This window comes from Plectropomus leopardus, chromosome 7, assembly GCF_008729295.1.
Source record: "Plectropomus leopardus isolate mb chromosome 7, YSFRI_Pleo_2.0, whole genome shotgun sequence".
NCBI classification, from domain to species: Eukaryota; Metazoa; Chordata; class Actinopteri; order Perciformes; family Serranidae; genus Plectropomus; species Plectropomus leopardus.
This window is the reverse complement of record NC_056469.1, coordinates 34,042,624-34,058,855: the sequence shown is the minus strand read 5'-3', so window position 1 is coordinate 34,058,855 and position 16,232 is coordinate 34,042,624. Positions and strand designations below refer to the sequence as shown.

Genomic DNA, 16,232 nt, shown 5'->3' with positions numbered 1-16,232 from the left:
ACCATCGTCATCACCATCATCATCTGTTGACTGAATATAAGGAGAAAACAGTTCACACACGAAGAGTGCATGTTACTAATGTCTGCGCTGCAAAACCTCAGTGAGAAACTTAAGAAGAAATTATGCACAAATGAGAAAAAAATTAGTGAAAAAAAGTACAAAAAAATTACAAAAAATGGGAAATGAAAATACAAACAAAAAAAAATTACTCGGAAAAAGTGCCTAAAAAATAACAATGCAAAAAAACTTGTAAATGTATAATAATAATAATTATAAATACATTTTCCTGGATATTTTCCCTGGCTTTTTTAAAACTTCTTAAATAATTTTTAAATATACTTATTACTTGCAGTTTGCGGAGCATTTTTAGACAAGTTCCCATGTTTTTGCAAGAAATTAAACCAATTTTCCGAGGTTTTAAAAGCTTAAATACCTGTGAAAGGTGTCTAATTGCAGCAAAGGTTTCAAAGGGTTAACTGCAGAAGTGTACAGCTGCGTGGTTACTCGCTCACAGCTCACTGGTACTGATTCTGAAGAATCAAAGGTTTTAAGCACTCTCTGAATGTCAGAGTAATAATTCAGGCTGGATGTGAGTTTCTGTGTCGAGAAAATCAACAGATGACGGTGGAAGTTTAGAGAGCAGATGATTCGCTCGTAAAATCACGTTCAGTAAAAACAAACACAGCGCTGGACCTGAACATGACGCAGTAAAACTGACACCGGATCAGTTTCACTGTGGATAAATGTGACTGTGGACGGACTGTCCTACCTGCTGCGGGACGATCTGCTCAGAGGACGTGGCGAGGTTGATGGCGAACACATGATCCCTGCGGAGACACAGAGTGGAGACACCGTTAGAGGACCACATGCACGTGCTTACATTAAAAAAATAATCATACTAAGTGAACATTACTCAGGATGTTTAAATGTTAGAAACTGTGGTGTAAAACTACAGTAGGAATTAACATAAAATTCGGTTTAAATTTCAGTAATAATTTCAGTAATTTTTGTTCGGACTGGAAACCAAAAAAAAAACTGAAAATGAGAATGAAAATGCAAAAAAAAAAATCCTCACTCATATAATAAAACAAAACAATAATAATAAAAAAAAATCACTTTCTGTGAGTGGAAACATCCTCACTAGCACTGATCATAAAACGAAACAAAAATAATAATAAAAAAAACATTTAACTTGTGTTTGTTATAACCTCCACTATATAACAGGCTGGCAATGACAATGAACTGAAAATGAAAATGCAAAAAAACAAACAAAATTACTTTCTTGGAGTGGAATCATCCTCAACTGCACTGATATTATCATTAAACAAAACCAAAAATATTTTGAAAAACCCAACCATTTAACTTGTTTTTTTCCCATAACATTCACTACATAAACGGCTAGAAATGAAAATGATTTAAAAAAGGAAAGAAATACTTTCTTTGAGTGGAGACAAAACAAAACAGTAATGATTAAAAGAAATTTAACATCTGTGTTTCAAATGCTGCATATAATATAATATATAATGGCTTTAATCGTAAAAAATTAAGATTAGTGAATTTTGAAAGGCTGGTTGACTTCTGAAAATTAAAAAAATAAAAATAGTTCCAGGATGCTTGCTAACACTCAGTCACTGGCCTCATTTTCTTTTGCATTCCTCTATCGTTGCTGCTTAGCAAAATTTAAGAGCCGTCATGCTTTCAGGTGCAAAACTCCAACAATCGTCTGTTTTCAGCAGAAGCTGCTCCGTCAGGACCGAAGGATGCTGCTCCTCAGCAGCAGGAGGAGCGAAGACCATTAACACACAAAGTTTATTAAAGTTTTCCGACTATCAACGCCGCCCGTATGAATCACCCTGTGCAGCGAGGCCTGCACTCCGTTGTGTGCAGCTGTGGAAAATATTAAGTCCATTTAGGTACATTAAGAATCAGGATACCTTCTCAGGTTGTTGGCAGCGAGCGCTCTGCAGTCTGAAGCCGAGCCAAACGCCCGGAGAGCGCTATTTATTCTGCACAAAGGAGACGAGGGAGAGGAGCTGCAACCTGCTGCTTTTAAGATAATTAACCTGCAACATCTCGATCGAGACGTGCAGTCAGGCTGAGCGACGCAAAAACACTTAAAACGGCAACATGTTTTACAGAATATATTCACAATTTAGGGTTGACACCTCTGGAAGTTTTTAAGTGTTGCACCAAACTTTGTTTGTCTTCAAGGCCCCGTCACTCGTACGAAGGTTCCTCAGTAACATCGTTTATCTGTTCGTGCTGCTTCTTGTTTTTGTTCTGCTTCTTATTATTCGTGGTGTCTGTGAAGATGATTTTTATTTTTTAACATTCTGTTTATGCATTCCTCTTCAATTAGGAAATTTTACAGAGTGAATTTCCATGTTTTAACACTTTGAGCAAAAACAACATAAGAATCAAAAGCAGGGCGTTTTGGGGAAATAAACATTTTCCACTTCTTACAAATTTCTTCAAATTTGGTTTCCTGAAGCCTGATTGAAAAGGTAATTCTTTCCATTACAAACATTTCATGCATTATTTCATAACAGCTCTCTACTGAAGAGGCATCTGGCTGGAGACACTTCCTTGTAACAGCTTTTTTAGCAGCTCAATATTGCAAATAAGTATTTTATATTTGTCGATATAATTTATGTTTTTTATGATCTTTTCTGTGGACTGACTTCCCTCCTCAAGTCGTTGCACATTTTGTCCATTTTCTCCCGCTCGTGTGTTTCAGCAGAGCGTCTGCGTCCTGCTCAGCTATCAGTGGAAATAACTGAAAACTGATTTTATGCTTCATTGACTTTGCTGGTTAAATAAAGGTGGAACAAACAACTCAATGCGCTGTTTTATCAGACGGCTTCTTTGGGGTCTTTTGGCTGCTGATGAAAGTGTGGAAAAGTTTTGGGCTCTGGTGATCATCATTTGTCACACTAATGGAAGTCAAAAACTAGAAACAATTATCTGAAGACTCATCAGAAGGGAAAATATCATCATCAGAGCCAAACAAGAATCAGACGGGTTCACATGATCAGGAGCCGACTGCATCAAATGGTTTTAACTGAGAATGACACCCAGAAATAATTTTTCTGCTTTGATGGCTGTGGGATCAAAAATATCAGTTTGAATGGGTTTCAATGGAGCATTTTTTGACCTCTTAATGTAACTATTTAGTTTCCACAGTGTATTTTAGACTTATTGTAGGAGCTGAGCTGGAAATTCACTGATTACATTCAAATACACAATCTGGACAAAATGTATGCCACATGCATGAACACAGCCAAAATTATCAAAAAAAGAAAAATGAAAAGCACATAAAATGCAACAAACAGTCCCTAACGGTTAATCCTGTGCTTAAGTCCTGTTGGTGCAGCCGGCCCCTGATGTGCAGAGAGAAACTAACATACAGCGTGGACCTAAATGTGCGAGAGAGATTAACATAATCGGCTTTGTAGAACTTATTATTGTAGGTGACAAAGACAGAAGATGAAGAGAGTAAACAGAGCAACATTAGATCTGCAGCTGAGAGCGCTGACTGACCGGGCGGCGATGTAGAGCATGTGGTTGATCCTCAGCATCCTCTGGAAGTCCAGGCCCAGGCGGACGGTGTCGTTGTCCGACATGAGTCCCTGGAAGCTGGGGTGGAGGTAGGAGGCTGCGGGGACATGAAAGAAAAACAAAGTTTTAGAGTACTCGTGATAACAAAAACTACCAGCTGACTCCTTATCAGCAAAGATTTGAAAACACCAAACCAACATATTACGTCCCTCTGAGGTCTCGTTTAAACAGCGTCTTCAGGTATCAAACACTTTAATTAAATGCTTTTTGAGACCTTTTCAAGATAACTCAACCCAAATTTAAGAGTGATTATTGGACAAATCATCTCTTCTGCAAGCACTGCAGCCGAGGACAAAGATCAGTCAGTCCTGTGCAGAGCGACGTTTAACAGAGGAATGATTTTACAGTGAGTTACGTTCATCTACACTGTAAACTCTTTGTAACTCTTTGTAAAATAAGCAAATTGGCTTTATTTCTTTGAAAAGTAAGGGAATGACCAATGAAAAAGAAAAGCCCAAAAATAAGCAATAAATTAGTAAAAACTTAGAAACTTACTTGAAAATGAGTTAACACAAAACAAACCAATAAAAACAAAATAAAACAAAACAAAGCAAAACACAAAAACTACAATCATTCATGACATCATTATAAATATGTAATCATAATAATTATACATACAGGTTTTCCCTTGATTTTTTTTCTCAAGACATTTTCCCCTTGCTCAAAAAAAAAAAAAATCTAAAATTCTAAATTGACTCATTTCTTTCAATTTTTGGGTTATTTCACGCATTTCACATTTTTGAAAGAATTAAAACGAAATTTGCCCAAGGTTCGAAGGTTTAAAGACTTGTGAAGGACAACTGAGAGCAGCACGAGAAAAGCGAAAGTCGCTCCAGGTTTCAAAGGGTTAAAGATTTGTTACATCAAAAATGCGTTTTCACAAAGATGAACTTGATGCATTTTGACAATAACAACAAAAAAAAATAAATAAAAGAATTGAAAAATTGAATTTCATAAAATCTTTGTGGTGATGATTTCCAGACTTTTAAGATATTTTTAGGAGCTGCAGACGCTCCCAAGAGCCTTTAAACACGGCGTTGTTTGTCAGGTTCAGACATGTAAAGAGACAGCAAGACTACGATGTCCCAGCGTTTGTCCAGAACACCCAGCAGCTCCTCTGCAGCTTCAGAAAGTGAAGCGAGTGCACAGTTTGGCACTTTGTGTGGAGCCTCCGCTGTATGCTAATGTGCTCCGGTGTAGGTGGACGAGCAGCGGAGGAATAAATAGCATCCAAAGTTGCAAATGAGCTGGAGGAGTCACAGAAGTCAGTGCGATTTAAATAAACGGCTCCTGCGAGCATTTCTTCATGGACACGTCTGGGGACGGAGAGCTAAGTGAGGACGAGGACACAAAACAAACCCTCCCAAAATCTGTCTGTCTCTGACGGCGTAACAGTTCAACCCAGTTAATGTGACTTAAATCCCTGCAAATTGCAAGAACAAAAAGAAAAAGGTGACAAGAAAATTACCTGAAAATTTGCATTTAAAAAAAGGGAGAAAAATGTCATGAAAAATATATTCATAATTTCAAAATGTAATTTATGCTACAGAAAAAATAATTATGTTACATTTATAAATTTAATTTTTTCATGACTTTAAGGCATCCATTTTCTGAACCTGACTCGCTTCTCCTTATTGATTTTTTTTTTTCTTTTTTCTTTAAAAGTTTTTGGTGATATTGAAGGAAATCATTTTGGTGAGTTCCTTATCTTTGGCTTTCTTTTCTTTAAATTCTTTTTGGCAATATTTAAAGAAATTATTTTGGTGGGCTTTTTTGCTTTAAAAATTTAAGGTCTGTAATGCATGCTTTCTTTCTTTTTTATGTAGCTATTTTTCTTTATCATGTAAAGAATTTTGCTAATTCAAAAAAAAAAGTAAGAAAAAAAGGCATTTTTTTGTTTTTAAATTGCGCATTCCCTCCACATATAGGTTATTGGTCTCATGAACTAATAATAATTGGTATCCGCCCTGAAAAAACAGTTTTGGTCGACCTCTATTTTAGACAAAGTGAGCTGATGTTCGGCCCCTTAAATAACACAGTGACGGTCTGTACATGCCTCTCAATTAAAAATGTTGCTCTGGGCAGAAATAAAATGACTCAGCTCGATACGGACACCAGGCCGTCCTCCACATCAGAGCCTTCCTTCGCTCTCTCCTTTTTATTTTTAACTGAGTGATGATCCTGAAGGCCACGGCGCTCTCAGTCTGTCCTGTACTAAGTGCCCTCCAGCCTCCCATCTGACCCCGGCTGCTGCTGAATTAACAACTCCCAACAGACATGAACCACAATCGGAAATGAGTCCCTCTGCAGGGAGCACTGTGTTCCTCTAACCGCCGCTCTCCCATCGACTATTGGAGAAGATTTAAGGGGCTAATGTGAAGCTGAGCTCTGGACCTCACAGCGCTGTCTGCAGAGGAGACTGCCAGAGGCTCATCTGCCGCCCAGCCTCCCCCGGACAATCAGGTAGGACAGCCCACTCCAGCGCGGCGAAATGTCCGACAGCCCGCTCCAGCGCCGGAAATGTCCAATAGCCCGCTCCAGCGCGTGGACATGTTCGCCAAAACACAGCGAGGGCAGACGTGTTGAACAATCATATAAAGAAGTGAACGACTGTAGAACAGCTGAGTGTTTGACAGCCACAGCATTTCATCATCGCGGATCAAACAGCTGACAGTCCGACAGCAGCGCAGCAAGACAAACAAACAGAGCGCAGCTTCTCCTCACAGCACCAAAGTGTCTGAAACAGACACATCTGCAGAGGTGAAAGTGACTTCTTCAGACTTCTACAGACGACTTTGTGTTAGTTTCAGCTTTAATCAGACTTTGGATGAATTATTTAGAAACAGCGGGACGCATCGCTCCGTGTCTCATCCAGCCGCTCGCACTGAGCTCTCATTATTATTACCAGGGGCAGATGTAATGTTTTGGGGGCCCGGGGCCACAAGCACGAGCTTATTTTCAGCCTTTCTCTAACTGGGAATATTGAAAGGCTGTTGGCAGCTGTAGGAGAAGTAGGCCGACTCAAAAGTTTTTAATTCCTGAGTAAAATGATTAACAGCACAGAAGTTTGACAGAAGCTGAGTCCTGCAGTCAGGACAGGTTGGACTATTATCAGCACAATGTGCTTAAAGTTTGTTTAAGATGGAGCTTTTCATTTTTATATAATGCTGGAAAGAAAAGAAAAAGGAATTGAAACATGCATAAAAAAAAGAATATTGGTGATTAACTATTGAAATTCAGCGATTAATTACGATTTAAAAAATGAACAGTTTGACAACACCCCTCATAACAATGTAACATTATATTTATTTAAGAAACCTAAAAGTAATGAAGTAATAATAATAAATAATAATACAATTAATAACAAATATAAATAAATTTATATATAAATAAATTACTGCTACTATTACTAATAATAACAATAATAGTTACAATAAATCTTACATCCAAACCTAAAGACGCTGATCTGAGCCGTCTGGAAGAAGGACTAACTCAGGTATGATTTCACAGATTTATAGACTCATGAGCTCCATAATGGACGTCTCACAGAGCAGCGCGGACCTGGTGCCACGCTGTCACCTGCTGGAACCACAGGTGATAAATTGCTCTCATTCCACCTGGGACGGAGCTCTACATAGAGCGCTATTAGCACAGCTATTTCTGCTAATGGCTGCGTTCCTCTGCTCCAGATAGATCAATTACAGAGTGTGGGCCGCCGTCTCAGACACCTCTTAAATCAATTATGGGCCATTACATTTCGCAGCAGGACCTGGACTGTGGACCTCCCAGTGATTGGGGGACAATGATGGGTCCCCGGGGCTGGGGTAGGACATGAAGCAGTGTCCTCAGAGTGTCTCACATCATGTCCAAGCTCGTCCTACATCGAAATCAAAGGCTGAAGTAGGACTCCACAATTAAGCAATATTAAATCTAACTGTCTTGTATTGTGTTGTTAAATTATCGTTTTGTAAAATTTCTTTTATTTAAACTACTAATCACAAACTGGTTATTGATGTTTTTGTTATACATGAGTGAAAATGTTGTTTTGTACATGATTTACCTAATTTTTACCCTATAGGTCCAGTATCAGGAATTTTCCTTTTATTTATTGATGTCTATTAGTGGCCTCTAGCTGTGAGGTTTGCAGATCAAACAGCTGAAACTGCTCCTGGTTTGAATTCCTTCAGCGTTCATTGTTCAGGAGGTTTTTACTGGGACTAACTACATTGGTCGATGCAAAAATGTCCATTCTGAGCTACTGTAGAAACATGGTGGTGCAACATGGCGTTCTCTGCAGACGAGGACCCACTCCTTATAAAGATATAAACGACTCATCCTGAGGTAACCAAAACACAACAGCTCTTATTTTCAGGTGATTATACACTAGATAAAACACACTAATTATATAATATTCAATTTCTGACAATTTATACCCCTAAATTCTACAAACTGGAAGGGTTCCCACAAATTTTTATTTTTCCAGATTTTTTCATAATATTTTATCCTAGTAGTTGTTTATTTATCAAAAGGACAGCGAGCAATGACACTGATCATTTACAAGAAATGAAAACATTTTTGCACCAGATTTACAAGACTAATTTCCATCTGTAGTCCTTCAATTAAAAGAAAAGAAAAAAAAATTGACCAGCAAAAAAAAAAGATCATATAAAAAACAATAAAATAAAAAAAAAAAATTCCTCAAATTTTTAAATTTTCTTGTTTTAAAACAAATTAAAATTAAAATTAATCAGTTATTAATTTTCAGGTCATTTTCTTTATCACTTTCTTGTAATTTGGGGGGCCTTTCTTGCCAAGTTGCTCATTGCCTTTTTCTTTTTTTTTTTTTTTTCCCCCAAAAGAATCAAAGCAGTTAGTTCAGGTTTGAAGGGTTAAACAGCTTATGAAAGACATCTCGATGCAGCACATGAAAACTTACGTTGAACCAAGTTTCATGGGTTAAAATCCTTCTCATTGTATCATAAAAACTTGAAACCAGGTTTGAGTTGAGGGTCAGACCTCGGCTCCGAGCGAGCGCGGCGTTTTTTCATGCTGCTGGTGCTGTTTCCCGAGTTGAAATGGCCTTTTTCACGGCGAGCCAACAAACCGCACAAGAAGAATAAATATATTCCAGCAGCTGAATAAACCTCTGCATGTGCGCTTCCTGCGAACATGCCCTTAAAAACTGCTCCCCGGTGATGAGACACGACGCCTCACCGACCCTTTACTTTACTTTTACATCCACTCCTGCAACAAGGATCGCCATGGCAACAACACAGGGTACAAACTTACACTCTCGGCCCACGATGCTGATTGGCTCCAGGTCCTGGGGGAACGGCGTGGCTCCTGAGGACAGCTGAGGTAAGAAGGCGGCGAAGGTGAGAGCCAGGATGGCCGGCGGGACGGGTCGAGGCGAGCCGGGCGTCGGCCTCATGTTGGCGGGAGACGAGACCTCAGCAGAAACACATGGCCCTCAGCGGACTCACCTCCCACCTGAAAGAGACGCAGGGTCATCAAGGCGAGCAGATCTGAGACACCAACCTAAAAACATATGGCTGGACCACATCACTCCTCACATTAACCCTTTGAAACCGGAGCACATCCGCTAGATTTCTTTCACAAGCGTGGGGAGAAGGCAACAAGCAATTTCACAAGACATGGCCAAAAAAATTGTCAAATAAATAACCCCCCCCCAAAAAAGCATAAAAACGGTAATAATAAAAGTAAAAAATAAACAGAAAAAAATTACCTAAAAAATGCTGTAAATTTTGCTTTTTTTTTTTTACATTTTCTATTTTTTTTTGTAACATTATTTTAAATATAAAATAATTATAAATATAGATATAGTTTTCAGAACTTTTCCCTGCAGTTTTAGATAATTATCTAATAATCCTCCCCGTTTTAAAATATATATATATATTTTGGTAATTATCTTGTAACATTTTTTACATCTTGTGATATGGGGTGCATTTGGTCATTGCTTTTTTCCCCATGTTTTTGAAAGAAATCAAACCAATCTGCTCAGGTTTCAAAGGGTTAAAACAAAATTTTGTAGATTTTCAACCAGCTTTGTATCTAAAAAATGGGTCTCCTTCATCAAAAGTGAGTAAATTAACGTGGAGATTTGCACATAAATCATAAGGTAAATAAAAAGGCAAATAAAAGAACAAATAATAATAGTTAAACATGTTAAATATAATTAAAAAACACACTATCTAGTAAAACAGACTTAAATGTATAAATAAATAGGTAATAAATGAATAGTTAAAGTTCAATAAAAAGCCAAACTGAACTGGCAGTTGTAGGTTTTCTACCTCTTGAGCAAAAGCGTCCTTTTCTCTGTTTTCTCTGATAATGTGGCACCAGTTTCAAAAGTATTTGTGTCTTTTTAGTGCAGAGGAAGACCAGTGTTATCTTCCTTTTTCTCCCCGTTACAGCGGTTCTTCCTCAGGGGTTTTTCCTCAGGTGATGTGAGGGTCTAAGGGCAGACGGATGTCGTATGCTGCAAAGCCCTCTGAGGCAAACCCTGTTTTGTGAAAATGGGTTTTATAAATAAAATTGACTTAACTTTACTTGACTTTATATTGCTGAAATACTTCTACAAAGTGTGTTCAGCATTTAATACAAAAACTGCACGCTGAACCTGTGAGATACACGCAGTACTGCAGGAGCTGGATCACGTCTCAGCACCTCTGAAACTGGGTTCAGCATCAAGTACAAACACTGCAACACCTGAACAACGACAGCTGTTTGAAGCGGAGAGTTCTGATTAGCATGCAACGCCGACTGTCAATGCGGCGATGTGATTGAGCGTCCGCTGAAGCGCCGAGATGTGAGAGTGCACACACACATTAAAGAAATAAATAAAAAAAACAAAGAAGAAGATGGAGTCAGAGAGAGAGGGAGGGAGGGACCGAGGGAGGAGGCGGACCGCCGGGGCCCTGACCACAGGGACAACCGCCAACCAAAGTCTGTCACAGGTCACTGAGCACAATTAAACCCTCACCCAGAGCGAGGAGAACGCCTCGCTCCACCGCCGTGACTCCAGCCGCCCTGACAGCAGCGTTACCTCTCAGGTTAAAGGTCTGTACGAGTCTGACTGGAGAGACCGGCTCAAGGTGAACCTGAAGCCTCTCTGGGATCAGATCTACAGGCCCCCCTAACAGGACGAGCGGGTTACACATTCAGGGATGGAAAGACTGAGAGTAAAAGTAGAATTACCAAAAAGTAAAAGTAAATAGAATAAAATAAAATAAAGAGCATTCAGACATCAGAATCCAAATTTAGCACTAGAATAATGTTATTAAAATACTGAAATATTTAACCCTCAGGGCTCACACACTTGTATTGCTCTGCACACAAAATATACTTTTCAAAATCAAGCTTAAAAAAAAAAAAAAAACCACCATACATTGAAATTTTTTTTTTAACACCCCTTTTTTATGGCAGTTTTTTTTTCATGATGTAACCCTGTTTAAAAAGAAAAAAACACCAAAAATAAATTATTTTCTAAATTTATTTTTCATTTTTTATTATCATCTATCTGGACCTAGTGGAAGTAAGATGTATTTTCCCCATATGCCAAATATGGTAAAAAATTATTAATTAAAAAAATATACATATGTATTTTTTCTTTTTTTCCACTCTTTTTTTCTTGATATTTCTATTGTCTGTTGCGTGCTAAGGGACTAAGGATGTAAATAAGCTGTCCTGCACATTATCAATACTATCAATTTTTACATACTTATACGACTGTTAATTGTTTACTTTTACTTTTTTTAAATTGTCATCATATTTAAAAAAAAAAAAGAAACTATAATCGTGAAGGACATGATCTGGCACACCCATTGTGAGACTTTCCAGCAAATCTTACTAACATCATTTTGCCTGTTTTGTATTCAAAGTAACCAAACAAACAGGCCTGAGTACGGCTCCTGCTTCACGGTCACCGTGACAGAAAAGTGACAGTTAGCTTTCACAGCTTTTGCTGCTTTTGTTGTTGTGAACACCTGATGCCAAACTCACAGACAAACGCTCGCTACGTCAGCTCAGAAAACGACGGCTGGTTGATTCATTCACTCTGAATCATCACAAACAAAAGTTTTCTTTGCGACTTTACAGCAGACAAACAAAGAGAGATCGTTAACAGAAAAGATAAAGACGACAGAACGCCACAGAAAACAACAAAATAACGCTGACAGCTTATCATGCAAACACGCTTCAACACCCTCCACCTGCACGGATTTACATTTTCACTAAATTCACATGAGAACAGACCAACTAAAAACTGACAACTCTTTCCTTTGCGTTTTAAAAATCCACCTTCATATGATCCTCAAAAACAACCAAAAACGCTGCAGTATGCACGCCAGGCCAGCGGTCGGCGGTGTAACTTTGTAATGACACACCATAGAAGAAGAGCACGTGCCTGTGCATAGAGGCGTTTGCATTATAAACACAGCTCGGTAGTCTGCCATTGTTGTTATTGTTGTCTTCCTACTCGTGCTGTTTGTCTGACACATAATCGCATACGTGAAGTGCGACTTTGACGCCACCATTCTCACAGGACCCGTGCACTGCCAGTTTCCACGGCGACAGAAAGGGTGGCAACGTAAAAAATTACACTCTGGAACCCGGTTTCAAAAGTTTGTGTTTTTAGGCCTCCAAAACGCCGTTGTCGTGTGAACGAAAGACCAAACAGCAACAAACATTTCATGCAAAAACCGTTGTCGTGCAAACAGCCCCTAAAAGGTTTAACAGAAGAGTGCCGTAAAGTCGGCGTTCTTTAAGGGAATCTTTAGCAGCTGTGGTCGCCGTGCACTAATGACGATTTCCACATCTGTCAGATATCAGAGGGAGGGGACGGAGACGGGGATGGGGACGGATGGGGTGCAGAGGAATTTGTCCAAACAAACTTCCAAATGCGCTGACCTGCACTGTCCGCCAACTTATCCAGGCCAACGTGTCCTCCGCGGGGGGTCTGTACAAATATGTCGGCTGCAGAGAAACTGAGCCGTGTGTTTTTAAGTGGGAGCAGAACATTAAGTCAACAGAGACATGAACTGTCATCAATATTGATAACAGTCTGCTTCATTGAAATGCAGAGGAGGAAGCTGCATTTAGCAATGAGGTCAAGCGATGATCACAATGCCATAAATCGAGGGGAGTGGGCGGCTGTCTGCCTCTGTTTACTTTGTGAATTACAGCAGCTTGTGCGCTCGGCCCGAGGCGATGCAGCAGGACAATATATCTGATGGATTAGCATCATATGGAGGGTTTTCTCTCGCCGAGGAGGACAGCCGTCTCAACGCACGGATTGTGTTTCAGTGGTGTCGCTGCGACAGACAAATCCATGAGAAAATGTCTGAAACATTCAGGGCGCACCACAAAGGCTCAGAGAACTTTGGAAAAATAAAAACAGCTGTTGGACGCCAAATACTCATCAGACAACATGACATCATCGCGTCCCTGTGAGGACGAGAGGCAGAGATCATTCACTGACATCCTGCAGTGAGCGAAAGGACGGCAGCACAGTGACGATGATGACGATGATGATGCACACACAACACCACAACCACAGTGAGAACAAGAGCTGCTTCAGGACCTGATACACTTAAACTCAAGCTAGCACTTCTGCTATGAGCCCAAAAACATGATCAGGGTTCCCACACGTTGTCATGAAAAAAATTCAAAACATTTCTAAGACTTTCTGACGACCTGATGTTTGTTTTTTTCTTTCCCGCCAGTTATGTTCAAGGACAGTCGAAGATGTGAAACTCCAACAATAATTTTTAACAGTTTCTGTCTGTTATAAATGTTGTCATTTTGGGAACATGCCTTTCAAAAAAAAAAAAAAAAAAAACCTAAAATTTTCAACTTTAAATAAAAACTGCCCAAAACATTTAAAGAAAAAACAAATTGCAAAAAAGAAGAAAAAAAAAATCCCCAAAAACCCTTGAAAAATGCCTTCCAAATCTGTTTTCTTCAAAACAAAAAATGAAAAAAAAAAAAATTTTTTTTATGTTTTTTATAAAAAAAATCATCAAAAAAAATCAAAGAAAAAAATACAAAAAAGAATCTTAAAAAAAAGAAACAGCAGTAAAATATATACAAAATACAGCCATTTAAAGTTGAATGCCCCTCCCAAAAAGCCAAGAGTGCTTTAAAAATATTTGACCCTTCACTGAGTCTAAATGAAGGGAGACAATGAAGAAAATGTCATGGTGAACAAATCAACAAAAACAACTAAAACACTGTCACATGTTGACACATATAAAGCTACGTTACGTCGTCAGCGCCGTTATGTTACATTAGTGTAATTTCATTTATTACACACAACACATTTTCCATGAATTTTCCAGGTTTTCCATGACCGAGCAGTCTCTGATGAACTTATAAGCATGCGGTGAGTTTTTACTGTCGCACTCAGACAGGAGCGCAGAGGCACACTCGGGTTTAAACGAGTGATTGTAATAAAAACATCGATCTGCAGGCAGCTCACTCAACACGCACCAACGTGTCGTCACTGGCACGCCGTCAGACACACAAACAACCTCCTGCACAACCAGTTGGTGTGAACTTTGGTGGCTCTCGGCCAGTTTCCACTCAGGAACCAGTCGGCTCAGTCCCAGTAAAACTCTGTGATGATGTCCAAACACTTTAATGAGCCCTCAGTCCTCCAGCAGAGGACACAAATCACGCTGTGTCAGCAAATAATCCCTCACCTCCACGCAACACTGGAACTATTTCACAAACACTCACGCATTTATATTTCATAAAGTCTGTCTGAGGCTCAGAGCGACGTCAGTAACAGAGACGTTCTTAACGACTGATATCCCGGACGTTTAAACTGAAGTAAAAAACAACAATAAAACAACAAGAGCCAATTAAAACATTTTTATAAGCGCAAATCATATTTTAAATGCTGCTCAAATCACAAACATTACACGATTCTACAAAACATGACAGTAACTCATTAAATACAAGTTAACCAAGAACATTTATGTATGTTTTGAAAACTCAAAGAGGAAAAAAACGATTATATAACCTTCGAAATGAGCCACAACTTTATTGGCACTGTCGTAGGTGCACTGCAGTCCTTAACCCTTTGAAACCTGAATTTACATCAGTTTCCTAAGTTACATTCAAATACCTTTCAGGAGCATTTAAACCTTTAAAACCTGGCTGATGTCTTCTGAAAACATAGTTAAAAAGGCAATGAGTAATGCGGCAAGAGGGAAAAGCTGACAAGAAAATGAGCTGAAATTTAGCAAAAAATTAAATAAATACATAAAAAAGGCAGAAAAAGAAAGAGATAAGTATCAGAAAATAAATATTTATATTTATTATTTTTTTATGTTAATTGAATTTACATTTTAGCACTTTTTCCAAGCTATTTTCTTGATGTTTGTTTTATTTTTAAATTTTTTTGTCCTTTTTTGCATGCTAATTTTCAGATACTTTTCTTGGAATTTTTGCTGTATCAATTCCTCTCTAATTTTGTGAAATTTCCTGTGAATTTGACCACATGTTTTTTTTAAAAGAGATTCAGACAATTTGCTCTGGTTTCATGAGGGTCAAACAAATCACACTTCACTCCTGCGTTTGACCTTCTCGACACCGACACAAACACACCTGCCGTCCTTCGGCTCCGTTGTTTACTTCCATCCAAACGTGTCAACAAAGCGCGCTCCCTGTGGAATGGTTAATTGGAGCCGACAGAGTCTAATCAGTTAATGAGTTGGTGCGCAGCCCGAGGAGGGAGTGGACGGCTGATGAGCTGACAGCTGTCGGAGGGAAAGAAGCCACCGCTTATCTCATCTCGTGTTTGCTCTCTGTGTTCTCGCTTTGGACGGGAGGCCTTGGATCATTTTGTTTTTAATGAACTGGACTTGTTAAGCCATCTGGGAGACGTTGGCAGTCGGGCCTCTTTGGAGGAAAAGGGGTTTCTGGGACGCTGGTGGGGCATTGATTATGTGACATTCATTTGGATTAGCCGGCAGCGCTGTGTCGAAGCATTGATACGGAGGAGGAGTCTCAGGCCTTCAGCTGCATTAATTCACGACTGAGACTTAAATAAACAGACAACGCTGGACTTTATCAGAGGACAGAGACACGTCTCAACTCAGACTGAAACTCCACAGGCCTCTGCTGGTCGGGATTAACAGTCCCACAAACAGACACTCTGTACTCTGCACTCTGGTTTTTGTCATTTTGTTGATTAGCTGTATCAGTGCTTTATTTTAATGATTCATTCTTTTTTATTTTCCGTAACCGTTTGTCCTCGCAAGGGTCGCAGGGGGGGCTGGAGCCAATCCCAGCTGTCATCGGGCGGAAGGCGGGGTACACCCTGGACAGGTCGCCAGACATGGATGTATTAAGAAAACCTGGATACAGCTATGGAGGCGGGGCCTCGTTCATTCCTATGAGAGCTGCTCATTGGTGCATAAAGCAAAAATAGCTCTTTTTCCGGGTTTAGAAATGTGTAAAATATCCAAATCTACTGGCCCGTAGAGCACGCGTACTTAGAGATTTACAGCAGCCGAGCGCGTAGCGCCTCACTAGCTTGAATGGTGGTCTAAAAAAATGAATCTCACAGCTCTTTTAGACTTTCCAAA

At 39.3% G+C, this 16,232-nt stretch overlaps 1 protein-coding gene across 1 annotated transcript in view; it reads right to left on the bottom strand.

Annotated features, from left to right (window-relative positions):
- sema6e (sema domain, transmembrane domain (TM), and cytoplasmic domain, (semaphorin) 6E) overlaps positions 1 to 16,232 on the bottom strand; it is a 208,577-nt gene that overhangs the window by 76,259 nt on the left and 116,086 nt on the right. Inside the window, 3 exon segments of the mRNA XM_042489201.1 lie at positions 770 to 827; positions 3,541 to 3,655; positions 8,908 to 9,108. Coding sequence (XP_042345135.1) covers positions 770 to 827; positions 3,541 to 3,655; positions 8,908 to 9,049 — 315 coding nt within the window. The 5' untranslated portion in view covers positions 9,050 to 9,108.